The following is a 27924-nucleotide window of genomic DNA, read 5'->3' as shown; positions in this document are numbered from 1 at the left end:
CTCTCAGTTTAAAACTGTTACCTCTCATCCTACCCCTACACTCCCTGGTAGAGAGTCCCTCCCCATCTTCCCTGTAGGCCCCCTGTAAGTACTGGAAGGCCGCTATAAGGTCTCCCTGGAGCCTTCTCTTATCCAGGCTGAACAACCCCAACTCTCTCAGCTTGTCCTCACAGGGGAGGTGCTCCAGCCCCCTGATCATCTTCGTGGCCTCCTCTGGACCCACTTGAGCAGGTCCATGTCCTTCTTGTGTTGGGGGCCCCAGAGCTGGACACTCCAGGTGGGGTCTCACAAGAGCAGAGTAGAGGGGGAGAATCCTCTCCCTTGACCTGCTGGCCACACTTCTCTTGATGCAGCCCAGGATATGGCTGGCTTTCTGGGCTGTGAACACACATTGCTGGCTCCTAGTCAGTTTTCCATCCATTAATACCCTTGAGTGCTTCTCTGCAGGGCTGCTCTCAATCCACTCATTGCCCAGCCTGTATTTGTGCTTGGGATTGCCTCAACTCATGTGCAGGACCTTGCACTTGGCCTTGTGAACTTCATGAGGTTTGCACGGCCCCACCTCTTCAGCTGTCCAGGTCCCTCTGGATGGCACATCCCTCCTTCCAGCATGTTGACTGCACTGCACAGCTTGGTGTTGTTGGCAAACTTGCTGAGGGTGCACTCGATCCCACTGTCCATGTCCCCAACAAAGATGTTAAACAGTGCTGGTCCCAACACCGACCCCTGAGGAACACCACTCGTCACTGCTCTACACTTGGACATCAAACCATTAACCACAACTCTTTGAGTGCAACCAGATGTCCACCAGTAATGAAAGAACACATTTAGTCGGCTAATTACATCAAGCTAAGATTTTTTTTTTAATGCTTCCCCTGCTCCCTATACTGTTCTTTGAATGGCTTGTCATTCAGTTGAAAGGTTGGCAAATTTAATTACCTTCAAAAGATACATTGAAAGACAAAGCAAAATGCTTTACCAAAACTAAGCATAACTTTATTCCTAATTCTTTCTAAAAATTATAAATGTATGTAATCATAGTTACACATAGTAACAGTAAACATAAATTTTAACAGGGTGCTAATGAGTGGAATTACAAATGTATACTTGATCACTAACACTCCAAGCTCCTTTGGTGATTATGGCAAATAAGAAGGAATTGCAAATTTAAGCAGTCTTTCTGCTCCTTGATTTTCATCCCTTCCAATTTTCTTTTTATCTTGAAAATCAAGGGAGGCTTGTTTGCAGGTCAGTTATTGAAAATGCTGGTCCTTTGATGGAGCCAACACTTGCAGAGCAGAATCTAGCTCTGATTACCAGAGGCCATAATGTGGTGGTTTAAGGACCTTCCCTGACAATAGTAGGTTAAGGAGTTCTCACCTTGGCCTTTCATTCCTGTACTGTAGTTCACCAGTGATAACAGCAAGTTGTCAGCTCGAGTTAGGAACTGATCGTCTTGTGGTAGACTCTCCCGAGGTCTTTGAAATCAATCTCTCTCCACCAAACAGTTTGTCTAATTAGGTCTTTCACTGCCTTCTTCAGAAGGCTTTCATACATGGGGTAATTTGTCACGCATCTCCCAGAATTGTCCGTCTGTGGTCGTTGCCCTGAAGAGCAACCAGGGATCCTCTGACCAACTAGGAGCACATCAGGTGACAGATTTTTCAAAGGGTATCTTCCTGAAGTATGCAATGAGTTGAACTGTGTAGAAAATGGATTTGGAAAGAATTGAATGAGAGAGTAACAGGGGTAGGTAAATGGGTGAGCAGCTTCTAGCACTTGGAAAGAAAGGCGAATATAACAGCCATGAAGAATAATGAGTAAAGGACCACCAGGACAGACTGGTGCAGCTTAAGGTGCAGCTGCAGATATATTCCTAAGGCACAAAGCTTGAAGTGAAATGTGGGGCTTTTGACTGAAGCTGGGAAGCTGAAGTTCAGAAGGGTCATTTGGTTTTCAGGAAAACGCCCTAATTCTCTGTGTTTCAGACAATTTCTCTGTCTCTGTGTTTGGCCTAAAGTTTGGACTCCAGCTAAGAGGTTACTCTGCAGTGAAAAACTGTCCTAAATCTTTAGCCACATGCATACTTACGTTTTTATATCTCAGACACATTCTAGTAAGACTACTCTTCTTGGAGAGTGTCAACTTAGGACAACTTGCTTTAAAATGTAGCTGCATTTTAACTGGTTAAGCAAAAAAGAAAAAAGATTTTGTCAGTGGGGTTGTAGGATTTTACTTTTGGGATACTCAGAAAAGAGGCAGTTGGAAGATCAAATCTTTAGCTAACATATGTAACACTGCCTAAATAAACTGGCTACTCTGGCAAGTTACCTTTTCTTGAAATTAAATGAGAACACTCACAAGGCTTATTTTTGTTCTTTCTGTTTATTTTGTTTCTTATTTGTTTATATGGAATGGCAGAAAAAATATGTAGGGTGTGAGGCAGACTGGTGAAATATGTGGGAATAATTTTATTGTCTGAGCCAGTAAATCTTTATGGCAAAAGCTGTTGAGCTGCTTAGGAATGGTAGACACTTGATAAAATTTGTGATGTGGAAAATGGCTACTTGTGACTACATTTATGGTACTCCTTGATTTAGAAATGAATAGGTAGCAATCCATTTGGCCGTGTTTTAAAGCCCTGAAGAGATCATCAAATGGAAGTAATCTATAGATCATTTATATATAAAACAAAAAGGCTTTTGTGGAGTGATTATTTTGCTCCTTGCTCCCTGTGTTAGACCTGCTAGGTTAGTTGTGTATGGTACCATTCATTCAGACTGTTTTGATTCAGAATATTTTGGTAAAGTTACGGTGACGTTCAAAGGAATTTTAAAAAAAAAATACTGGTTTATATCATTTCATGACTTCCATATGTAAAATGAGGTCAGGAAAGGTATTGTGGATGTTCACTTTGTTGTCTTCAGTGCTAAGTTGCAGGACTGTCAAGTGTAGTCTTCCCTGGCCTTGTTTAAAAAAATGTGTTTCTAATCTCTTATGTTAGGAAATCTCCCATATGTTATGGGATGGTAAGTTAGGACTGTATATTATCAGTGTATATTCCTAATATAGATACCTTGTTCTGTGCTATTTAACTGCAGACATTTTGCAGGGCAGGTTGTATGAGTGCAAGACTAATCTTGGCACTGGTGGTGTATTTGAGAGTATTTCCAATGGTTTTTCTCCCCTCCTTGCTTTAACATCTTATGAGCTAGTTTCACTGAAAAGAGCAGGATATCAGAAAAAAATCTGTAACGGAGAACCAGTTTGGAAATACCTAGAAGAACATACAGATTTTGTCTTTGCCACTGTAAGAGACCTTTGTAGATTGGGAGAAGTTTGTCTTTGGTGTTGTGACTCAGTTTTGCGTGATACTGTGGCAAGGAAAGTAGGGAAATATGATCCTGATGAAACTGCAGTAGTGTGAATCTCAGACTACTTTATCATTGTAGTCAAGATGTATTCACCAGTAATTTAGTATTAGGAAGTGACATAGAATCGATGAGGCTCTATAATAGGGTCTGTCGTGTCTGTGCATCTGCTCAGTATTTATGTTAGTGAGCTGGATAATAGTGTCGAAGATATGCTTTTGTTACATTTTCAGATGACAAAACTAGGAGAGACTTCATGGAAAAAGGATGAGGTGAGATTTCAAAATGAGCACGACAAATCGCAAAGAATCTAAAAAACAACGAATAAGATTCAGTAGTGGCAAGTGCAAGGACATATACACATTCAAGGGTATTGTGTTACACAAATGATCTGGATCAGTTGGTTAAGGGGGGAGATTGAAAACGATGTCAGGGTTATAGTAGCTTACAGGTTGAATATAAGACATTCTTGTTGTGAAAAACAAAATCACCATACTAAGATATAGAAACAGAAGTATAAGCAGCAATGAGATGTATGAAATAATCTTTCTACTCAAGTTGGCATTAGTGAGGCTTTAGTTGTAACAGTCAGTGTTTGATATCCCACTCAAGATGTATATAACTAGGGAGAATTCAGAGTAGAGTGAAAAGACCAGACATTGACCAACTACATTCTAGGAGAAAAAAATTTACAAAAATAGGGCTCAAAAGAAGATTGTTCCTCGTATCTCCTTCAAAAAAGGAAAGGAATAGACTGTTGCTCAGGTTCATGGAGAACTCAGCAATAAATAATAGCCTTAAATTACAGGGGAGAAAAAAGTTAGATGAAAAACTATTCTAATGGTAGCAATAATCAAACACAGAACTAGATTGCCTGGGAAGGTTGTAAAGGCTCTAGCACTGGAAACCATAAAAACAAGCTCAGAAAGGGCATAGGTAAGGTTGGACATGCACTGAGTCATAGGTACAGAGATCAGAGGACCTCCTGCGATGCCTTCCAGACTCCTCTCTGCAACTTCTGTGACATGTGAGGCGTGCAGCAGAGTAACATCCTGAACTGGACAAAAACCATAGTTCTCTGGGATGGATCTTCTTGCGAAATGCAGTTCAGCAGCACAGAAGTTTGCAAGTTCCTTTAGCTGTGCTCAGGGTATGGAGTTTATTAGTAAATGAAGTGGGGAGGGAGGAGTTGTCCACGGAAAGAAAAACAAAGTGTTGTTAGGGAGCTCTGAATCAGAAAGTTGGTGTGCTTGTTTCCCTTTTGTAAGTGCGTTGCTTCCCTCTGGATAAGAATAGATGTATTTTAGTTATGCAACTAAGATATTTGAAAGATAAATGGTCTTTTTGTGTGGGTATGTGAATATAGTAAACGTAAGTGCAAGAGCATGTATTTTGCAGAGAGGACTCTCTTGGTAGCAATTCTGACAAATTCTGTTGGACATTTTTCAAATAGACACTATGTACATCCTGATGAAATTTGACAGTGTGACCTTTTCGTATGGGACAGAGGGAGCTTTTGCTGATGAGACTTGACACTTTTTTCAAACATGCTAACAAAGATCGCAGACCCTTTAAAAGCGTATTCCCAGAGAAGTGGATCAGCTTATTAGCAGCTTTACTATGCAATACTGTGTCTCACCATATAGACAAGACTGGCACCATGTTACATATTTGCTCAGGTTTATTTTCAAGCATATATATATGCACACACACACAGAGCTGTTGCAGTAGAAATGCTAATTTAATTCATTCGTATATCAAATTTCCTGATTATTTTTCTACCACAAATGGCTTATGTCCTATGCTTTTCAAAATAGTTGTAGATCAGTAGGTAGGATTCATAATTGTCAATGCTTTTTCTTGTAGTTCTGAAACTTTATTCAGAGCCTAAATGTAAAAAGAGATACCCCTTTTTATTATTTAGTAATATGTCAGTATAAATAGTTCTATTGAATTTGTGGTGTCATTTAAATAAGAAATCATATTTATGGATTGACTTGAATTTAGTCATGAATTCTGAAGCATTGTGACCTGTTGATTAATATCATGGGGATAAGTGTTATGTGGGATACTGGAGTATGGGGGAAGAATGACGTGTTATTTTGGATTCAAAGGAGTTGACAGAATTGTGATGTACTATCACTCTTCTACACAAGAGCTCTTTATTCTGCTTATAAGAGGAAACATCTCTTTGGGAAGCATGGGGGAAGGTAAAGATTGCATACAGAGTGGAGGTATCACTGCCTAATACTTGGTTACAAAACATTCTTTTAAAGCTGTTCTTGCTGTGTTGTGAGTTATCCTGTTGACAGTGTTGTAGACTACTTAGTCTCAAGAATACTCGAATACGCACTTTAAAGAAGCCACTTGATCCCATCATTGCCATGAATAGTCTCCAGCGTCAAGCTACAGTCTCTTGATTGGAGTCTGGTGTCAGTTTGTGGATGGACATGTCAGTAGGACTTACTAGGCAATTACTCTTTGTGGATGACAGGTGTATAATTTCTATGTTCACCTTATACCCTGGCATTTAGAGACAGGCTCTTTATTTGCATGAGATGTTTTCATTAATGGGAAAGATTTTGGAAGCTGTGCATCAATGGTGTTATAATGATGCTTCTCCAAGACAGGTAGGGAAACACAGATCTGTCACAGTGTGATGATAGCAAGGTAAACAATGTTTCTGGAAAGTGAGGGCAGCCTATGAGCAGGAGAATGGATAACTCTCAGAAGGCAGTCAATAATCAGAGTCACCGGAGATTCAAGTTCACATACTCTTCTTACGGTAGTTGCATTTTTGACATCTAAATTCAGTCTAAGTGGATGCAGAATTATTATTGGAGTTCAAATCCACCTAATGCAATTAATTTACCCTGACCAGTTTCATGAGAGAGATTGGGAATCTTTGGGCTAATAATCCTCACTGGCCCCTGACAACAGTTGCAGCTGTTTTCTGCATTTCATGCAGAACAACTGCGATTCACACTGTAAAATTACTCCCTCGCCCACATGCTGAAGACTGCAGTTCTATTTTGCATGTATCTGCTAACAATCCCACAGGTTGATGGGTGACTCCTCGAAAAGGTGCTAGTTCCCTCTGCAGTCATGCGCCTTTTAAGTGAGGAAATCCATACAATTTACTTGTGGCATTAGTTGTGGTAGGTCAAAACTTGCACCAAACAATGCTAGTTTTGTTTTTGTTATTCTGTAGAAATAGAGGTTCCTGGACTTGAAAATTTTGTTTACACATGAAAACATTACTTACAATAATCCTTAAAGTTATCCTCAAAATGCCAGAGTAGAAGTTAGGAAAGGAAAGAGAGCTACAGCTCTTTCTTCATTTCCAAGTTACTGGAGCTGAAATATGTTACCTTTACAGTCTGATTTTCAATACTATTCAGTAACTGCTTCCTCAGTATTCCTTTAATGATACATGCAGAAGTTTAAAAAGCCTTTAGAAAGAACCTGAAAGTAGGTTTGGAAAATGTTTGTAAGGAGATGCTGGTGGTTGTTGCTATTGCAATTTGTTTTCACCTGTGGAAGTGTCTGAAGTCTGGTAGAAAGACTAACTTAGTCTCCTGGAGTATATATGTTATGTTGATGAAGCATGTAGTGGTCTCCCCTCCTGTGGAAATATTTGAGGCTGCAGCAGTTTTTGGCCATTCCACTTTGGAATGCAAATAGGACCTTTAATTACCATCACCCCACCTTTCACAAAAAAGTAAGTGAATCTGGGGGAAGGGGGAAAGAATAGAGGAAAGAGGAGCCTGTAGTTCTGCAATATTCTGAGAATGACTGTAGGGCTTCCCGAGTCAGATCAAAACCAATGTGGCCTTACTGTGCTAAGAATTGAGCCAATATATATTGCCAGTTCAGATTTGTTCAGAAACATTGATGTGTTAATGTTTTGTGCTGCTGGCCTTCACTCCTGACCAGGTGCTGTCCATTTGCTTTAGGAGGCTTCTTACTGCACCTCCTACAGCTGTCCATGTGGCCTTTTGTCGGCTCTGTCTCGTGGTCTCCTACTGAATCCCTGCAGGTTGCTGGTAGAATGTCACTCGCCTGCATAAAACATGTTTCCAGCCCTCCCTCACTTTCTTTTTAGTCATTCACTGCTGCTGGACTTTCCTTTCCCTACTTTTGCTTTCCTTTAAACGGATACAGGGGATTGTCCCTGTGATAAGGACAATCACAGATCTTAAGACAATGGTTCAGTTCCCAGAATCTGGGCTTTTTGAGTTCCCTGCAGTTCTCCAGAGATACCTGGGGTTGAGAGAAGAGACTTTCATGAGGACTGGTCAAAACTAACTCTTTGAACCTTAGCTGTTTAGGGTGTATTTTCAGGTCTGTTTTGCTAACATAACAGATTAGTGTTGCAAGCCATGCTGCTCCTGGGCCTTGCGTTGCTGTACACACAGTGGTTGCTTTTGTTCAGTTCATGAGACAAAAAGCAAACTTCTGTTTTCCTGCTTAGAAGATGCCAAGTGTGCCTGAAATTGGTCATCAGAGGATACAGATGTGTGCCTCAGCCAGGTAAATGTCTTGTATCCTGCGGGCATGAGAGCAGGAAAGTCTATTGATACATTGTCATACAAATTGGAGAAATAAATATGTAATGTCCAGAACAAATAGATTATTCTATTGCTTCCAGACAGCAATTACATATATTGTCAGCCTATGTGCAGATGTATAGATACCAACTAGAGCATAACTAGGGCCTAATAGTGGTAATGAGAACATCTGGAACATATGTTGCCTCCTGTATTGCTCATATCTTCTGCTCATTTGGCCCTTTCATTGTCTTGCACAGCTTTTGTACTGGAGCACTATTTAGTAGTTGCCAAAAATCAAGTTCTGATAGAGCAGCTCTGGTCAGCAGGAGGATCAGCAGGACTCCAGTCGAGCTTGGGACCCACTGGTTGTGGTGGTTTTGGTAGTTAGCAGTTGCCCTCAGCACTGTCTCTGAGTTTCTCCTTTTTACAGTTCACACAGTCTGTGTCCTGATTCTCCTCTGGTGTATAAATCGTTAAGTTCCCAGGCTAATGTCTTCTTTAGATCTTAAACTTTCTTTTTCAGTGCAGTCTAAAAACCAGGAGGCCAATGGCTGTGTGATCCTGTGGAGCTAGAGGATAAGCAATCAGAAGTATCATGACTTTGAGTTACATCAGTACGTAAAGTAGGTGTCTGGGGGATGTCTGTTTTACTACTCCTCCTTTCTCCCGCCCTCCATGCACATATACATACAGATGATGCAACCATTGAAAGTCTCAACAAGCAACTATAAAAGGTTTCTAGAGGCAGTCAAGGTGCAGATTCCTTCATTTCTGTCAGTTCTTGTGATGGAGTCAGGGGCCTCTGGAAGATGCTGGCAATGATGTAGATGTAGCTGGTGTCCTCAGGTGATCCAGGTCCGTAACTACCAATACCTGTCTCTCCTTCCTTTTTCAGGCATGGTGTTGGATACAGCAGACAGACAAGATCCTGCAGTGGAATCATAGGCAAGAGTTGACCCTCATCCCAAGGGACTTAAATCTTGCCTTCAGATAGCTAAGTGCTCAGCCTGTAGCTTTGGGCAACAGCTGAGATGATGACATGGTAGTTTCTGGAGATGGATGAGGTGTGGTTGTTCCCCCCCCCCCAATTGAAAAAAGAAATGTGAGGGGAAAATTTAAATGAAGGAATTGGTAGTTAAGCAGACTGCAGTGCCATCCTGCAGCAGTGGTAGTGACAAGTCTCACTTGATGACAAGAGACAGTGCAAGCTGTCTTGTTTGCATGAGCTTGCTCAGGCTGGACATGAGGAACACGTGACTGTCTTGCAGCAGCTTGCCCAGCCAGCCGGCACTGCTGTTGATGCAATCAACATGACTAATGGTCTAAGCAACTTTCAACATGGCAGAATAAATCCATACTTGCATCCTTATGGTGCTATCATGTATATGGGCGTGTGGGCTAGCCAGTGTAAATGGGAAATCACAAGCAGCAAACGCTTGCCCCAGCCTTTTGCAAATGCATTTCCTGGAGATGTCGCATGCCTGAGGCTTTACAAGTGGCTCTTGTTTTCCCCAACTCTGAGCCCTCCAGCAGGAGAGTAATGTGGGGTTGTGCGTTCCCAGTCTCTGAAGGACTGAGGCAGCGTCTTCTTTGATATTCAGCCAGATTGTTTGAATGTCACCTTCCCCATCAGAAGTTCTGCCTCCACTTGTGATCCTTCCACACTTCTACAGTGACACTTTGCTGCCAGTCTGATCAGTCCCAGGTGGTGCATGGAAAGAATGACATGGTTAAAATACTTCTTCATTCTATTTGTATAACTTTTACTATCGGGAGTTTCTTTTGTTTGGGTTTTTTTTTGTTATTTCTCTGCTATTTAAGTCATTGAAGACGCTGCCCACTGTCGGATTTCCCCATTATAGCTTCCTGCTTTTGCTACCATGATTTCATTTCTAGCCACACTCGGTTATAGGCAGCCACTGCCATTTGAACCACCCTGTTGCCCAACCTGTATCTGTATCAGCCTTTTCTTTGACAGAGGTAAGAAGTCACATTTTAAAAACACATGATCACATAGGTATATTTTAACATGCATAAGCAATGTTTGAAGGATGACAATGCACCACGCTGCCACTGTTGTGGGTTTTTTTAATGCACTGTACCAGGTGGTCACTAGGCTTTAAGGACAGGGCTGTGTGCTGAAAGCTGCAGGAACTTCGAGCTGCTGTGATGCAGAAGTGCAGGGCTTATCTGGTTAGCTGATTCCAGAAAAGCAGAGGTTTCTGCTGAGAGCTGGCAGGTGCTGTGGACTAGGCTGGCTCACCCACCATCGGGATGCTGTCACCTTGCAGCTCTGGATCCATGGAGTTTAGTGCTATCTTACTTTCCCCTCTTAATTTCAAACACCATTACTTGGAGTCAAATACAGCTTTCCACCCTAGAGTTTCAGAAAAATGCTGAGGGAAGTATTGTAGCTAACACATTTAAAATCTTGACCAGTGAAAGCCCTTACTCTGCAGACTTGCTTTAAGTGGCGTTAGGTAAAGTACTGTTCAACATGCCATTGGCTGACAGTATGTTGTCAGCGCTGCCAGTCATGGAACTGAACAATGGGTGGCAACAAGCAGTCAGGAAAGGAAATAAGGAATAGCTCTCTCAACATAGGAATAACTTGAATTTCTGATGCATGCAAGCAAGAAAAAATGCCATCTTCTCACCCACTCCCTTTTTGTGTCCATCTTTCTTTTTTGCTTCATGCTGTACCCAAACTTTCTAATTGTAGGCCATTTTTAGAAACTACACTGATTTTGAAGTGGTATTTTACTCTAGTTTAAACATTCTTCACATCAGTTACTGAAGTATTAAGGGTAGAATAATGAGTGCTTACCTTCCTATGTGCTAGCAGATGATTTTTCAACAGAATTTAATTTTGCCTGAAGTATAATATTTATAACAATGGATACCCGATTGTATATGCACTTTTCAGTATCCCTGGAGACAAATTTCATGCTGACCATTCAAATGAGTGTTATCATGCAAGTACTAACAAGACTAACTAAGTTATGTGTAGGCGTGAGAACCATAATGATTCTGATAAATTCCCACGTTACAAACCTGCTTGATTTGATTCAGTACTTATTTTAATGGGAGCAAGGTGATCTAAGAGAAATTTTTCTTGATACTGTTTTGCCTCATGGAAACTATATAAAAGCTATTTGTAGTAATGGTAATTTGCTATTATGTATTTAGATCTGGAGCGGTGGTAGGGGAGGAAAGCCAAGTTTAAAAACCAGGAACATTATTTTGTCTTCATTTCATTGAAGGGATTCTCAAAGTCTGGGAGACCTTCTAGAGCTATATGATAAACTTTTGGATCAATGTGATAGACTGCTACCCTTATCATTTTCCTTATCTATATGGAGTCATGCATACCTATGTGATGGATTACTTATGTCTCATAGAGAGGATTATAAAATATTTTCCATCTCTGATGCCTCTAGTATCTTCAGGCCATGTATCTAGTTCCAAACTTGGTGCATACAATTAAGCCTCCAGGCAAACCTAAGACTAGGATTATTTTATTTTTAAATACACTTCAAAAACAATTGTTCCTCTGGTATCTTTTATGTTCCTTTGCTCCTGTTTTTCTTTAACTCAGCTTTGTGCTTGCTGGAACCTTAAAAGCATAAAACAGAAGAAGGGTTTGGAAGCAGTAGAATGACTTCCTTATACTTTGTGGTTCCCTAAAAATGCCATCAGTAAAAATTTCATCCCTCTGCCTTGAAACTATGGTATGATTTTACTGTGATGTATGCTTTTTTTGTTGTTTTCTTCTTTATTTCAGGCCAAACAAACAAAGTAGCCAAGGAGGCAGCCAATAGATGGACTGGTGTGTATGCATTTATATTGCTTAACACAGCTTCAGACTAAAGCAATTTCAGTAAAAGACCTACTCATTGTTAAGAATTTTAGATATGCTTAGGACTTGATGCAGGATAGCTCTCACTTATAAAAGCATGCAGAAATATATTTTAATTAAAAATTATCATGATTCAAAAAAAAAGAATCCATTTTCTCAGTTTAGTTACTGAACGTACTTCACATCACACAACAGAGTTGTTGTTCTTCTGGTGCTATTTTGCATACCGTGTTAAAACCTGCACCTTGTTTTCTTGGTTGAGTTAAAACCTCTTAAGATCAGGAAAACATTAATAGAAAGAGACTGGAAATAGTGCTATCCAGGTATTCAGAAAGTTTAATTCTTCTTTTCTGAATTTTCCTCTGTTTCTGAAGAGTAGAATGTTTTGTGGAACCTTATTGCTGCTACCATATAATGGATGCTAATATAAAGTAGGTATTTCTCAATTCATCACCTTTGACATGCAGGAAAAATGCTGCACAGTTCTGAGGAAGGTTACTGTGATAACATTTGTATGGAAGTTTAACTCAATTGTTGTTGCTTAGCTTTGCTATATTGCTTTATATTTCCATTTTGCAGAGCAAGCAATATGTATGTCCTTTTTTTTTAATATTTAGAATATAATTTGTAATTTTTTGTTTAGAATTCATCTACTACTGATGCACTGCTCGCTGTCATTGGTTATGCCAAGTGCAGCAGGATATCATTTTCATAGTCTTTTGACTATTATTTTATACCTTCATTTGCACTGGGTTGTTTACTGCATATGGGGATATAAAGTTATGTATTTGAAAACAACTTCTGGGACTACTGTTGTCAGGGCTTTCTATTGTTGATGACAGGCTGTTGTTCTCAAAGTCTTGAGAGAGGTTAACAACTATGCCTCAGCTTTTATGAAGTACTTTGCTACTGAATGAGACAAGTAGGTTATATGCTGTAGCATATTTTTCTGTTGAAGAGACAGTTTTAAAACCAAATATCTGATGGTTAAAGAAAAGAAAATATTTCTAAGGTGTGAAGACACAGAGGACACTTCCTGTCTTAAGGAATGCTGCAATTTATGGGTGTTAGGAATGATGTAGTGAGTTTCAATCAATACTGCAGTGAAAAATGATGTTAAATTGAAGAGAATTTATATGCTAAAATAATAGTAATGTGATGCTAAAAGAGAAGTGCTTGACTAAAATAAAGCTAATTGAATATCTTTTTTTTAGCTTTCAAACAAAATGTACGTTATCTGAACAAACATACACAGGACTAGAAAGAACCTTATAGTTGATCTGAATCTGATTTTCACAGTTGTAGACAGTCACACAGTAGGTGTCTAGTTGAAAAAGGACCTATAAAATACTTACTATGCATATTCACACTTACCACTCTATAGCAGGCTTACACTGTAATTGTAGCTTTCAGTCTTCTCATAGAAGAAGAGCAAGAAAAGATAAAGGTAACACCCAGAAAGAAGACATATTTTACTTAGTACTGAGTAAAAGTATCTCATTAACAAAAGCCTCCCTTTTTCTGTTCTAAATCTAATCAATAATGATGTTCCCCACTATGTAGCTTTTTCATATACACAGAGATAATGCAAATGGAAGGATTTTGTTGTAGCCAAGACTACAATTCATGCTTTCCTAAATATCCAAAACTGAATGTTTCTCATTCTGTTTACAGATAACATCTTTTCAATAAAGTCCTGGGCCAAACGTAAATTTGGATTTGAAGAAAGCAGAATTGACAAAAGCTTTGGAATCCCAGAGGATTTGGATTACATTGATTAGTGTTCAGCAGTTGATGGCTGACAGTTGTACATAGTTTGTTAAATATTCTCAGTTGGCATTTAAATGTGTATCTGACTCATCTCCTAACAACTGACCACCCTTTAATTTTCAGGTTTTTGTTAAAGTTAATAAAATTCTAAAATTATTTGTTGCATTTTCTTTTTTTCCTTTTACTCTCTGGACAGTAAATCTCTGTTTCATCTGTGAGACAGACTAAGAGTGGACAGGGGTTATAGGAAATAATTACCACAAAGTCCTGAGGCTGGTTTTTACTCTTCTTTTGCTTAACTGGGAGTAGTGCTAAGAGTTAGAAGCTCCAGAGATTTATGTTTAAACATGTTGAAGACTTAGGAGCGGAAAGAGGCATAATCCATTAATGGAAAACAGTGAGACAGTAAGGATGTGAGTAGAAAGGCTGAGGTCTGATTTTAAGTTGTTCTTTACTGTGTTGCTAGAACTGCTTGTAAGTTTAGTGACAAAATTTAGGTGGTTGTTGGAAAATACTAGTTCATGAGAGCTAAATCTGTTCCAGTGAAAGTACTGGATTTGACACTGAGAAGCTTTTCTGGTCGAGATTGTTGCTTCACAGGGGAGGGAGCAAAGAACACCCAGCCATCCATTCGCACCACAGTGAACCAAGATGCTAATCTGGGATGTAAGAGACTGAATTCAATTTGCTATTTGGAACTGAGCATTTTGGGGTTTATGCACATTTTTCAATTTCAGGCTAAAAAAGCAGCCAACCGAAATATAATAACAAATTTCAGAATGTGTCGTTGTTTGGTGGAATTTCACAAGCACCTCACTTTCTATCAGCTTCTGGTTTCTAGCTCTGATCGGTGCGTGGCTACAGAAAGAGAGGAGGAGAGTACAGACTGGTCTTGTACCTCCCACAGCTATGGATTGCGAGACAGCATTTCTGCTCTACAGCTCTGGAGGATATAGGCCTTACATTTAGGAGGCAGGCAGGCCTGCTGCAAGGTAGATGTACGTATCACTGCAAAGTGTCTGTCTGCCTTTTATGTAATCTCTGATGAGAGCATCGATGAAAAGGTGACATGTAGCTGGAGATACATATGCTCAGAAGTCTGTCTCCTGTGACCTTTCCAATTAAAAAATTTCCTAGCAGTTCAGTGTGTGTTAAAATCCAAGGATTTCAGGTGTGCCCCTGGCTATTGTCATCTCATGTCTACGAAGACAGCGAAGTTATTGGGAAGATACCAAGTGGAAGATTTTCTTCTTGTAGAGGTAGCACAGCAAGTTATCTGTTGCCTAAGGAAAATGTATGCGATGCCTGGCACATAGTAAAACATCACTGTGCTTACAATTGCAATGGAGACATTTCCTTTTATGTGTTTGGAAAGATTTTATTCCTAATAAATCCAATATTTAACATATAATGTGTTACGAACTGAGTAACAGCTTACCAGCTGTTGACTGGTAAAAGCTTAATGCAAGTAGTATTGAGGTGAATGCAGTGTTTCTTACCAGGCCTGGCTTTTGCCCCATGACTGGAGTGCTGTGCACCAAAGCTGAGTGATTGTGACAAATCAAAGTGCTGATGCACACGTAGCTTGGGCGGTTGTTCTTACTCTTGGATTTTGTGCTGTGAAACAATAAAGAAAGAGCTTTTTTTGTTCTTTGTAGAACATCTAATTGATCTTTTTTTTTGCTAAATATCTGGTTTTTCTGTGAACCTATTCTGTACCACCTGACAGGTGTCAGAAGCTCTTTGGCACACCTGCATTTGAGACCACATATCTGCCACACATAAGAGATGATGATGACTTCAAAGACTTATTCATATGAAGGAACGTTGAGCATGTGAACTTACCAATGGTTCTTGCCTCTTAGAATCACTTTCACATGGCTGAACTTCTACTCATCAAGGAATCTCAGGTGATTTATGGCCTGTAGCAGTTAGTGCACTAAGACTTCCCCTGGTACCTGTGGGGATGAGGGTTTCTTACTCATTTTTACTGCTTTGGCTACTTTCCAAATTGAAGAAGGAAATAAACATGACCAGCTATGTAAGTTTAGCTGCAATATTGTGGCTTCCTGTCTGTAGCATAAAAGCATTGTGGACTGTAATAAAACCATTAAATTTAATAAATAGCAACCAAATAGCTGTACTTGAGGTAGACTTGCTTAGAGATGCTACAGTCAGCCAGCATGAGCAGTACCTCTAAAACATCAAACAGCCCTCGTGCTTTGGACACAAAACTTAATTCAAGAACAAGGAATTTCTAGCAGTATCATTTTCTGTAGAGTTTTGAGTTTGTTTTACAGGTGCAGAACAGAATATAAACATATTCAAATAGACTTGCAGTCATACTCTCTTTTCTGCTACTGTCTTCTACTTCTGGTGTTGGTTAGCAAGCCTGGCGAGAGAATGTGTCTCGTCCTGTAAGGACACAATTTTGGAACAGCCAGAACAGAAATTTCTCAGCTAATGAGAGGCAGGGAAGAGGCAGCGCATTATCAGAAACTGATGCTTATTCCTCTAATGGAACTGATTTATTTTGTGCTACCTTTCTTGTGATTCTCTGTTTTTAGTGTAGGTGACTTTCAACAGGAAAAGCAAATCCAGATCCTTTCTGAGACAAAAAGAGACAATTTGTATGTTTTGAATATTCCAAGACACTTTCAGATGGCTGCATCTGCTCACTTTTGGAAGCTTTTCTTAAAAACGTATGCAGCAAACTTCTAAATCCCACAGTGTGAAACCATATATGATTAAGTGGTTTGAGATGCATGTTCACTTTAATTTTTAAGAGAAGCTGAGACTTTTCTGCTGAAAGTCACTAACAGTTAAAATTATTTTCCTTCTCCTGAGATGTTTTTGGCTATTAGCCTATAACAAAAATGAAAACAATCAATCCCATCTTGTGTCCCAATTAGTTTCTTCAGAGTTTTCCTGAGATAAAATCTAGGATATTTCTGAAGAATCTAACATGAAAATGGGGGGTTTTAAATGCTCACTTCTGCTGTCACTCTTGTGGTTATGTCACAGCTATATTATGTATAGGTCTTCCTCTTTTTTTTTTTTTTTTTTTTTTTTTGTCTTCTGCCTTGTAGGTTTTTTGCCCATGTAAGGTAAATATTTTCAACTGTTATAGCTAAGTCAGGAGGTCAGGCCGTTACTACAATTCAAGTTTATAATTAAAGCAGCTACTAGTGCAAAGTGTGAAAATCAAAGGCAGTTGTTTTTATCAGTCTGCAGCTCTGACAGGAGCAGTATCAGGTCCAGCTTTTCAAAATAATCTCACGAGGAGTTTATCACTACAGTACTAGGCTGAGGTGTTGGGTAAGCCTACTCTTCAGGACTCATGTTGATTAGCCACTGTCAAGCAAACCTAGACACAGGAGAAAATATTTGTACCTGGGCTACTTAGGAACCTTACCAGTTTAAAGAAAGTTTGCTGACTGTATCTGTCCTGAAACAACCTATACTTCCTCAGCTTTTCTTTTAACTAGCCATCTGCATTCTCTGTATGACACCAAGAATGAACTGTAGAACTCCTTTTGTGGTATTTGCAGAACATTAAAATGTTAACAGTCACAAGGATTTAGGTTTTGACGTAATTCAGCTCCTAAACCTTTCATTAATGCATCCTCTGAAATGTCGTTACTTTTTTGGGGTGTCATAACCTGCGTGTTTTAAAAGGGAAAATCCAGGCTCTGAAGCAGATGGCACAGTGATGCTGTGACCGAGTGGCAAAGCTGGAACTGAAACTTATTGGGAGAACAATGGGAAAAGAAATCCAGCCTGTGACAGTGACTACAGTTTGATGCAAGAGCTCCTTACATAGTCCTCCTGTCACCCAGGCCTATTTCCACTAGTCAGATGATCTGGCTGGTGCTCATCTTTACCTTGTTTCTTGTAGAGGTGACGTTTGTATGATTATGTTTTCTGTCATTTCTCTTCTCCTTTTCCCTCCCAGTGTTCTTAAATTTCACAGTGGTTTTTAGCCAAATTTAGTTTGAGGGGCTGCGGTGCGAGCTCACAATTTATTGGTTCTGCTTGGCTGGCTGCCTGATAAATACAGGTTTTTCCCTTTCCCACCTGCCAGTCTAGGGACCTGAAAAGCGGTAGAGCATGCTGGGGCTGGGAGGAGGAAGGAAAAATGTTGAAGATGGCTGTAAAAGACCTGAAAGCATTTGGTGTCTGCTCATGCTGGAGTTTATGTGAGGGTCTGGCAGCATTGCTGGGGCTGAGGTGGGATGGTGTGTGCGTGCATCATTTCAGTGGGAAGGAACTGGGATCTAGGAAACTGGTCTCTTGGCAGCCAGACTTCGTTACTTCTGCTGCTCATAGTCTGGGGGTTTGTGGCACTGTAAATTTACACAAGACTTTGCTGAGACAACGGTTGGATGTCTTGCCTGCTCTAGAGAATCAGCACACCCCAGAAGTGCACGTCTGGTGGCTTCAACAGCTGAAGTCTTTGACTAGTCCTTGGTGTCACACAAGTGACTGGATTCTTCCGTTTGCTGTTAGCTGCCGTTTAGATACAATGCTTGTGTAAATATTCCTGTGCTTAAGGGGTCTGCCTTCACAGCAGTGATAGCCTTTCTCTTCAGCTTCCTTTTCTCCTTGTCCTTTTTGTGCTTTCTCTTCCATCCCTCCACTGTCATTTCCCTTTCAGAGCTGCTTACAGAAACTATGTAGGCTGAACGAGCAGCACTGCAGTCAGTACAGATGGTTTTCTGTCTTACTCCTCCTCTTGCTGACACGCCTGTCAGTGCACACACCTTCCAGTGCACAGGCATACAGGAAGGCAAGCATCTATATGTCAGACTTGCCTCTTTAAACTCTGTGCAGAAGGTTGCATGGCAAGAAGACTAGAGGGCAAAAACGTCTGTGAATACCACCACAAGCACCACTGAACTTTTCAGGGTCACTTCAGAAGCTTTATAATGTCCCACAAATGAATGTACAGTTTTTATACTACAGATAATTTGGTCAACTAGTCATTATTTCACCTAACCTAGTCAGAAAAATTTTCCTTTTGGAAAAAAATTCCTGGTGAAGTATTTATAAAGAACAGCTTTCAAGCAAAACCTGCTGGGCAATTTTCTGTTTCCAGTTGTTTGATGAAAACCCAAGTTATTCTGAGAAATGAGCCTTTCCACATGAAAGACGTCATTTTAAAAAATAGTCCATCCTTCTGCTTCAGAAAACCTTACTGGTCTATTGGCAACCAGCTCTAAAGTAAATCCTATAACCAGTCCGAGGGGCACCTTTTTTCATGTGAGGTGATGAACTTCAACTGTGCTGCTGCTAAAGCTCAGAAGGAAAAGCTGTTAAAAATTATGACTCTTAGAGAAAGCCAGTGGAGAAAGAAGTTGTGTTTGAAGTGAAAAAGGCCTGAGATACAGCCTGCACACTAAAGCTGTGTCTTACAGGGAACCACCTCTTTCCCTGGCCACCTTTGTTCGTGTCACCTGCCTTCAGGCTGCACCTTGGTGGCAGTCTGGAGATCAGATTTTTATGTTGACATGCAAAACCTTTTTTTTCACACCTTTTCAGTCTGCAGTGGTAAAAAATATTTTTTCTTTTTTCCTCTTCCCCTTTCTGTTAAGAAAAAAGGGGAGGAAAAAAGTCAGTCACATCATGTTTTCTTGCATTACCATTACTAGCCATGCAAAATAATTCCTTTGCCTGATCCTAGCATTTTGGAGGATTTTAGAAGGAAGATAAAAGTCAGATATTTATACCTTGTTTTCAGTTTCCCATAAAAATTAATTGGCCATTGAGTCAGATGCCTCCCTCCCCCCCCCCCCCCCCCTGCTGTTCTTGGTCAAAGACACTCCCAGGGTCAGAAATGCTTCTTGATTAATTTTTTGCATGGACATCAATTAATCATCATAATAAACTATATTCCTCTGTGGGCTTTCTTTCCCCCTAAAATATATTCCAGGGAATATACTTTTCACTATGTTTTTAAAAGCCAGTCAGTTCCTGAGATTGGTAATTAAAAAAACAAAAGTCAGGGCTCCATACCAGACCTGTTTGTTATTCCACGGTCATTAATATTGTATCTGTTTGAGAAGCATATGTAAGAAAAACACTGAAGAAAGTTATAGCAAGAGATCCAAACCAGTCTCAGTATCATCTGGTGAATGGCAAAAAGCTTTATTTTTTCTTTTCCACTGGTTTCAGTTAGGTATTTATCATTACCATCCTCAGCTATTAAAGAAAAAAAGCTTTGATGATATGTTCTGGTTTTGGTGTAACTACCGCCAAAGGTTCAGTGAGTGAGTAATTTTTTTTGCACAGGTGTTTTGAACAAACCAGCTGCAAAATCCATCTTTGGAGTCCGTCAACTTTTTTTGGTCCTTTCAAGTAAAGGCGTTAGAAAAGTGCTGGTTTACTGTTCTGTCCTTAGATTAGAGATGGTAAAAATGAAAACAGCTAAAATAATTCAAAATCAAAACTTCAATTTTAAATGTTTTGTTCAAAATTGGTTATCACATCTTTGAAGTTTTCTTCTTCTTTACCAAAAAAAACCGTCTAGGAGCCCTTTCCTTATCATTAACTGTCTAAATTGTTAGAAGATTGTACAAACCTAGGAAAACCATGCACATCTGAGTAGGACATACATCTTTACTCATTTGTGTAGGCATGATATAAAATCTGCATTTTGGGGTTGTGTATTTTCATTCTTCTTTCTTCAGTGCTTATGCTAGTTACTGAAATGGAGAGAGTTTTCTGTTAAGTGCCCTTTACCAACATGCAAATTTGGCTGTTAACTTGATAAGATCTTGGGAAATGAAAAAGGGGAATTTAATTTCAAATTTTTGGTTCTTTTTAGGCTTTTGCCTTATCAGTCTTGAGCCAACAGAGTGCGCATGGTCTGACCTCTGTTTTGGACCGACTTCTCAAGTCAGAAAATCATAAATGAAAAACACTGGCTCCTGACTTGCTATGCAAATATTTCCTGTATCAACCCCCCAGCTGCATCATCCAGCTTTTGGTAGGGAGCAGATATAAAACGATAATGACAGGTTTCTGTAAAGTTTTTTGCCTTTTTATGGTTACTATTATTGTTTAGTATGTCTCTGTTCTGAATTAGGGCCAGAGGGAGGAGAATTCACTGCTTAAAAAGCACTAGCAAGATCTATGCTTAGATCTATATTTGATAGCAGTCCCCCTCTCAGCTCTTCTAGACAACTTTATTTTTGACATAGTAACCTTAACAAATGCTTATCTTGGTGAGTGGGGAATAATTGTACTGTAATGCAAGTGCTTTTGCATCATAAACTAGCATGCAATAGGGTAAGCAATGACTTACAATTAAATAAAAAAATTCAGAGGACCGAGCTTGCAGGTATACTATGGAGTTACTGAAAGAAACCATCTGATATCAAGCTATCTACTTGACAATGTAATTTTTTTTCAAGGTAATATATTTCAGAGGCTTTAGTTTCATTCACCATGCCAATGCTAATGGAACAGTTCTCTCACCTCTTTAGATGAATGATGACAATGGTGGTGGGACACATGGCTTCAGCTTTTACTGAAATGAAAGAAGTTTTGCCAAGAAGCCAGCAGAGGAAAAACCTTCTGAGCAGAATCAGTCTACTTGAAAAAGAAATATTTCTGCAGTAAAGTCTTTACAGCTTGCTTGATTTTTGAGTACTTTAAAAAGCATCCAGATCTGATGAAGCTAATTTATTTTCTCATCCACTTCTGCACTCACATCCTGCAAAAGCCTGGGGTTTGCCTCTTCTCTTTGCTCCACCTGACAGGTGTCATCTTATCTTGGGTTTTAGCCGTTAGAGGCTGGCCCCAGGAGTTTGGGCTGTGAGGTTCTTCCAGCACTGCGGGTGACTGTGAGCAGAGATACTGCTCCTCGGTTACTTGTGTGCAGAGAACAGCCTCATATCTGTCTGGAAAGCTGAAAAGCTCTCAATAGCCTTACATGAAAAATTTTGTGGCAGTGCTAGTAGAACATTATTCCCTTTATTTTAGAGCTCATGTCCATGTATTCTTTCTCTTTGACGTCTGAAATGCAGGTAATGCAGGTGTCCAGCCTCCCATCCCTCAGCCTTCAAAGTTCTAGGAGAAGAAATAAAAATAGAAAAAATAGAAAGTAAATACAAAACAGAGCAAAGACTGAAGGTGAGGGGAAGAAGAAAACCTCATGACTTCTGCTCTGAAGTCAACATTTTAACGTTATGTATTGAGAAAGACCCTAGAAATATCTTTTCTTATCTTGACCTCATACTTGAATCCCAGATCAATGTAAACCAGACTCTTTTTCTTCACAGAGGATAAGTATTATCGCTTGCAGCCTCACATGGTTACTCCCAAGATGGGAAGCCTTGGAGCAATATATATAAGTAGTTTTTATTTGCTTGCATTTTCAGTTAACGGGAACAAAAATTTTAGGTGCCAGTGACTTCACACTCATAATTGGCTTTTTATTCCCCACTGCAGAGGGACGAGCTCTCATTGAGAATACCTGTGGCTGTGCAAGGTATTAATCTTCTCCTCCTTCCTTAGGACTTGATCTAATCTGGCAGAAATGAACCCCTTCACTGTAAAGAGTAGACTCAGGAGGCGATGGGCCCTTCTGAAGATCACAGCTCTTCCTGGCTTTTCAAGATCAAAGGGCTGGGAGAATGGGAAAACCCCTCCATGCTCAATGTAAAGGGGTGACTTGTTTCTGCTTCAGCTGGAGTAAATCACAGATGGGTAGTTTGGGGCTATGTGCTTGTTTCAATGTATGCTAGATTTTACAGGTAATGTTAGTTGCTTTTTTTCAGTGGCTTCCCCAGAGCTGGTGAGGAAAACACTTGCCACCAAGGTGTGCAGTCAGCAACATGGTAGCCCTTAGGGTAGCAGGCATTTCTCAGTTTCCCTTGTCCCTGTGGCAGCTGCAGGAAGCGAAATATGTGAGTTTAAAGGCACCACGGCAAGCAGGAGTGCTGCCCTCCTTACTTCGGTCAGTCACACCTGCCCTTGCGTTTGACAACTGTGCATTTTCAGTCTACGGGGGGAGAAAAATCCCTCCTTCATGGTAAAATGGAATGACACAAAAGAAAATGACAGGCTAATTGAATTAACTCAAGGAGAGGTGCTCACCAGTCTTTGGCTTTTGCTCACTGAGATGTGGTGCCGGTCAGCCTGGCTAAAGCTCAGTCCTGGGAGAAACTTTCTTTAGAGTCCCCTGTTCACAGCTTTGAAGGTCATAAAGGCAGAGCAATACGAAGCTGTGACTGCTCCATTTAGCATTGCCATTCTACACCACTTTAAAACATGTTATTTTAGTTCTTTGGGCCATCTGATCATGTTATCAGTCCAGTTAGGGGAATAGGATGCTGCTGTTTCACCAGCCTTTAAAATAAGCTCTGTACCATAAATGCTTTCTTGTTATTCTTAAAATCGGTTTCCATGGTAACTCGGTCACGGGAACAATCTTTTTGTCGATGAAAAGGAAGAAAATAATTTCCTTTTTAGGATTCCTCTGCTCATCCTAGTAAAATTTCCTTTTTACTTGAACCCTATTGGCCTTTAGGGAATCAGGATTCTTGTCTCCATTCACCTCCACCAAGTGTGCCCTGGGTTTCACCCCCACAATTTCCCTCTCCCACTCCTTTCTGCCTTCTGAGTTGAAATTGGCAACTTTTGCTTCAGGGATAAAAATCTGGGAAGTTTGTGCTGCAGAATTCCTTGGCGTGTGGCTTCCATCTTACCTTTTGGCTAAAGCTTCTTGAATCATACCCAATTTTTATCAAAGCAGAATAACTTTGCTGGTGTGCTCTCTGCAGCAGGTCTGGGAGGTAGTGTAATGCAGAATGATGCAGGATATTGTGCTTCTGGACTTTCCCTCATTGCTGATGTCTTCTTACGCCTCAGCCCCAGGACATGTTTCAGCCGGAGCACTGGAGCACTTGATGCCAAGGCAGAGTCTTGCTGTATGCTGTGGAGCTTCTCTCAAGGAAAACTTGTGACTGCTCAGAGATTAGTCATGCAAAGAGTCTCTGCGAACAAGCCTTGAATGCTACGTGGTTTGTAATGTCTTGCTGCAGAAACAGCTGTTGTGTGTCGAAATGAGACATGAGATGCAGCTTTAGCCTGCCATGGAGAAAAGTAGCACGCTCTGCAGCATCAGAAATCTTCAAGACTGTAAGATGTTTTGCTGAACATTGTGCTTCCATCAAATGCAACTTTAAGGGCAATTGTATTGCAGTCTAACCTCTGAAAGGAACTAGCCTGAGCATATCTTTTCATGAGCATCATAAACCGTATTGCTTTTTTTTTTTTCTTTAAAGTAACTATTTTTTACTTACACCTCCACTTTACCTGTGAGCTAAGGAAAAGATCTTACCCCACAGTGCAATTTCTCCAGCTGAAGCTTTCCTGGCATACTTTAGCACAATAGAGTCTCTTTTGCTTCCAGCCCCTCAGCAGGTTATTGAGTGTTTTTCAGCATCTGCCTTGACATCCCCAGGGGTTCAGAGTACAGCTCTGCTAAATGCTGTGCAAGGCACTTGTGCATCTCCGTCTCTTCAGAGGTTTTCAGGAGATCAAGTTCTACTGAAACCACTGGGAGCCTACAAATCTGTCTGAGTTAGTCTCAGGTCTCTTCCCTAGGGTAGCTAGAAGTCGAGTAAATAAGGGAGATTTTGTGAGGTTTTTTTCACTTAAGCTTTCTGTTGTCAAAGACAGCAGGATTGTAAATCATCCTTTATTGCAGGAGCAATTGAGCCTCGTTCTGAATACAGCAGTAATATGCAAACAAGATGAAGGTCACTTTGCTTACTACTGTTCTCAGAGCCCAGAATACCTTGGATAGGATGTGGGGTCTCAACAGAGACTGACAGTAAAGCAGATAATTTTTTTTTCTGAATAACTTTTTTGAAATTGACAGAAGTCTCATGTCCTTTTTCAGTTTGAGAATGAGTCTCATCAGCTTTCAATCCTTTTGAAGGATGGATGCATTATCTTCAACTACTTAAACCAGAAATTTTTCCCTCTTGTTTTCTTGTTTGGAATAGGAGGGTTTCCTAGGAGAGCTAGAGGTCAGTTTGCACTCTTTTTCCTTGAGACAGTTGCACCAAGCATCCTCTGTTTTCTTTTCACACGCTGGTCATGCTAAATAGAATGAAAAATCTTTTGAATTTTTCCAAAATGGATGGAATTGAAATGCTTAAGATTTGTATAAAGCAAAGAAAGAGAGCCTAGCTCTCTTGCTGAAGAGTCATGAGTTGGCATAAAACCTAGATGTGTCCCTTCACAGATTGAGAGTTACAATATGTCCGCGCAAACTCTTACCTCAGGTTGCTAGGACTATGAATCATATGGAATATATGATTCTGGTATTTTCATTGCTGGTTACTTAGGCAAAAAATTGACCTTTTAGAAATATCAGCCTGTCCTCCTTGCTATTGTATGACATATTAGAATATAAATATATAAATAATTTTAGAACATTTTCTCCTATGCCTTTTTTGATTTTCAGTTTCATGTATTTTCTGTTGTTAAGATGATTACCTAATGAATGCATTTAATTGTTTTTGATCATCCATAATTGTATGGCCACAGATAAATCCAAGTAGTGAGGCACCAATTTAGAAGTCTGCATTGAGTAGTGATCTACTTCTTTCTATGCTCAATTAAGAGAAAGTAAAATATGCTGCCAGACAATGTAATTCCTTTAAATAGTATTTCTAGCTTGAATGGTAACATGCTTTTACATCCATATGATTTACTGTCCCTCTCTGTCTGTCTAGTCCTCTAGTTCATGCTCTTCACACATGACAATTACCAAATGACAAATGTATTTTCAGGCTGAAACTTTCACTCTCTTTTGCTGTAGGAAAAGCAGTTACGTCCCTCCTCGGGGAATCATGATAGGAATTAAATGGCCTCTTGAGATTCCTATACTAACAGTTTCTAGCACATCCGTAAAAAAATATTATTACCATCAGTTCTACATAATGATTCAAAATGTTTAACTTAATTGTATACAAGAAAAATAAGTCAGTTGGTAAATTGTGGGGTTTTTTATTGTACTGATGAATGCACACATATGTGCAAGACATGTTCATGGACCAGAAGAGTTTGGAGACTGAGAACAAGGTCCCGGAGTTTGCAGTGCCTCGACCTGAGAGTGCAGGGTAGAAGAACCACTCTTCTATAGCACAGAGAGCAGGAGGGGCAGACACAGGCAGATGTTGGCCTTGGGGCATTTGGGCTTCTCCTCAGGGCAGATAATGGACTTTGGGCAGCTGAATGGCGGTGCAGGCTGCTGGATAATGTCTGTGGGGAGTCAAACCTACCCCATGGGATTTTATCCTGATTTTTTTCTTCCAGGTCTTAGATGGAACTGCTAAACTGAGCCATGGCAGTGGTGGGCAAGGAAGAGGCAGGTGGATATTCACCATCCCTGCACAGCTCAGCACACAGCTCTAACAAGCCCACCCCATACTTCTGGCTGTTTTCTTTGAACTTGCTGCTCAATTTTAATAACTGAATGGATCTCAGTGTTGGAACAAAACCAGGAGTGATGGGGCCCTGAATGTCCTCCTGAGCTTCAGCAGCGGGTGCTCATCGGTGGTTGTGCACTTGCCAGCCGGCTGCTGCGCGGCCAGAGGCCAGGGCAGAGGGGCAGGTGAAGCACCCACCAGCAGGGACTCGAGCCCCTCTGGGGCCTGTGATGGGAAGACGGGCCGTGCACCAGCGGGGCAGACATGTGCGCAGCTGCAGGGGGCTGCTGCATTTCTAGGCAGCCTCCCTACACCCATCTTTTGCCTACCTCCTCAAAAAATGAATTCTCTCAAAAATAGTTTCACTGCAAGGATACACTAGAAATTTCCTTAGTTAAAAACAAACTGGTGTTTTTGTGACTTGCAGGGACTATATCCCCAACTAGGGTTAAATAGAGCATGTGTTGTTGCCTGCTTTTTTACATCTGGGAATAAGCTAGTAGCTTGTTAACAGTATCGAGCAAGTGGGAGAAGAAAAGTGGCATTAAACCCAACTCTGGCAAGGAGAAAAATCGAATGGAAAATATGCATTTTTAATATACCACTTGGTAAGTATATAAGAGCAGAACAACATTCGTTGTAACTTGATATCCCTCAGGAATGAGGGAAAAGCTGACTGCTTGCTCCACTGAGCCAAAAAAATAAGAAAACATGTAAGTGCAAGTGTGTAGTCAGCAGCATAAGGAATAATGCTTCAGAAAGCTGAGAGCAAAGCTGGAGCATTGAAGGTTAAAAGGCTAACACTTTTACATAGAAACACAACCTATTATTTGTAACGTATTTATTTGCATGATAATCTTCAATATCCTAAAGAAAGTCCTGATCCTTCTGCATTTACACAGCCACCAGATGGCTGTTTTGGCAGGATCTGAGGAAATACTGCATGTTAGCCATCTTCTGATTTCTTGCTGGAAACTAAACAGATTTTGGATGTAAACATGCAATTCATTAGAATAACCAAAATGTATTTCCTAGGCTGGATGCGTTGTTTTCAGAGGTCTACACGTTTAACATTTTGTCAAGCCCTTTAGAGCAACACCTCAGTTGCATTTCATTTGAGTGTCACCCAGCATATATGATAGGTTTGGAAAAACAGCCCTGCATGGCCTTCGGGCACCCGGCAGAATACGCTTTTGACATGGCGTGCAGAGAATTAGGCACCCAGCTCCTGTGGCTGATGGGATCTGCACGGCTCCTCATCCAGACTGTGCTGGAGCTGTACTGCTTCATGTCCAGCTAGCTGTGAGTGCTGTGCTGCTGGGAATAGCTGGTGAGCGAAGGGCCATGGCCCCTGGGATGTCAGTACAGCAGATGAATGCATGTACATCCCTGAGGAAAGGGCAGAGGTGCCGTGAGGTAAAGCCCTGCGAATCAAAAATGTGCTCCCCTAAGGAACTGAAAATACATGCAATTATTTGGAAGGAGGTTGTACAAGTGCCAGTGTCATCTTCAGAAGACAATGACAACAATTACAGTTGCAGGGAATTGCAGATGTTCTGTGAAAAGAAATAAACGAGCCTAGAATTGCTTTCTGGGAAATAAAAGAAGTCTTCAAAATGTCCAAATCATCTGATTTTTTTGCAACACTTTTCTAGGTAATGTTTGAAAGTGGGTTAGAAAGTTGTATCTGGGCTGACCCCTGGCTATAGGAATAAGAGAAAAGAAGTTGCTCTTTCAGCTTTTCCCAGGGTGGCCTGGGCCTCCCTGCTCCCTGCTGTGCTCTGGGGTCCACCACATGGCAAGGGTTTCTGCAGAGACTCCTCCAGAAATCAAACCATTTCAAGTGAGGGGGGTGATGTGGCTTCTGACCCAAGGCAAGGTGCTACGTCCCCACCTTTCCTCGGCTGAGCCATCTGCGGGGT

At 40.5% G+C, this 27924-nt stretch overlaps 1 protein-coding gene across 1 annotated transcript in view; it reads left to right on the top strand.

Moving 5' to 3' along the window:
• The window catches only part of MND1 (meiotic nuclear divisions 1), a 41117-nt gene extending 27408 nt beyond the window's left edge, over positions 1-13709 (top strand). Inside the window, exons 6-7 of the mRNA XM_074821418.1 lie at positions 11709-11753; positions 13458-13709. Coding sequence (XP_074677519.1) covers positions 11709-11753; positions 13458-13564 — 152 coding nt within the window. The 3' untranslated portion in view covers positions 13565-13709. The remainder of the gene's footprint in view (positions 1-11708; positions 11754-13457) is intronic.
• Positions 13710-27924: the final 14215 nt, after the last annotated feature.

Source organism: Strix aluco, chromosome 4, assembly GCF_031877795.1.
Source record: "Strix aluco isolate bStrAlu1 chromosome 4, bStrAlu1.hap1, whole genome shotgun sequence".
Taxonomy (NCBI): domain Eukaryota; kingdom Metazoa; phylum Chordata; class Aves; order Strigiformes; family Strigidae; genus Strix; species Strix aluco.
Note: the sequence above shows the minus strand (reverse complement) of the source record. Positions and strands in the feature narration are given on the sequence as shown.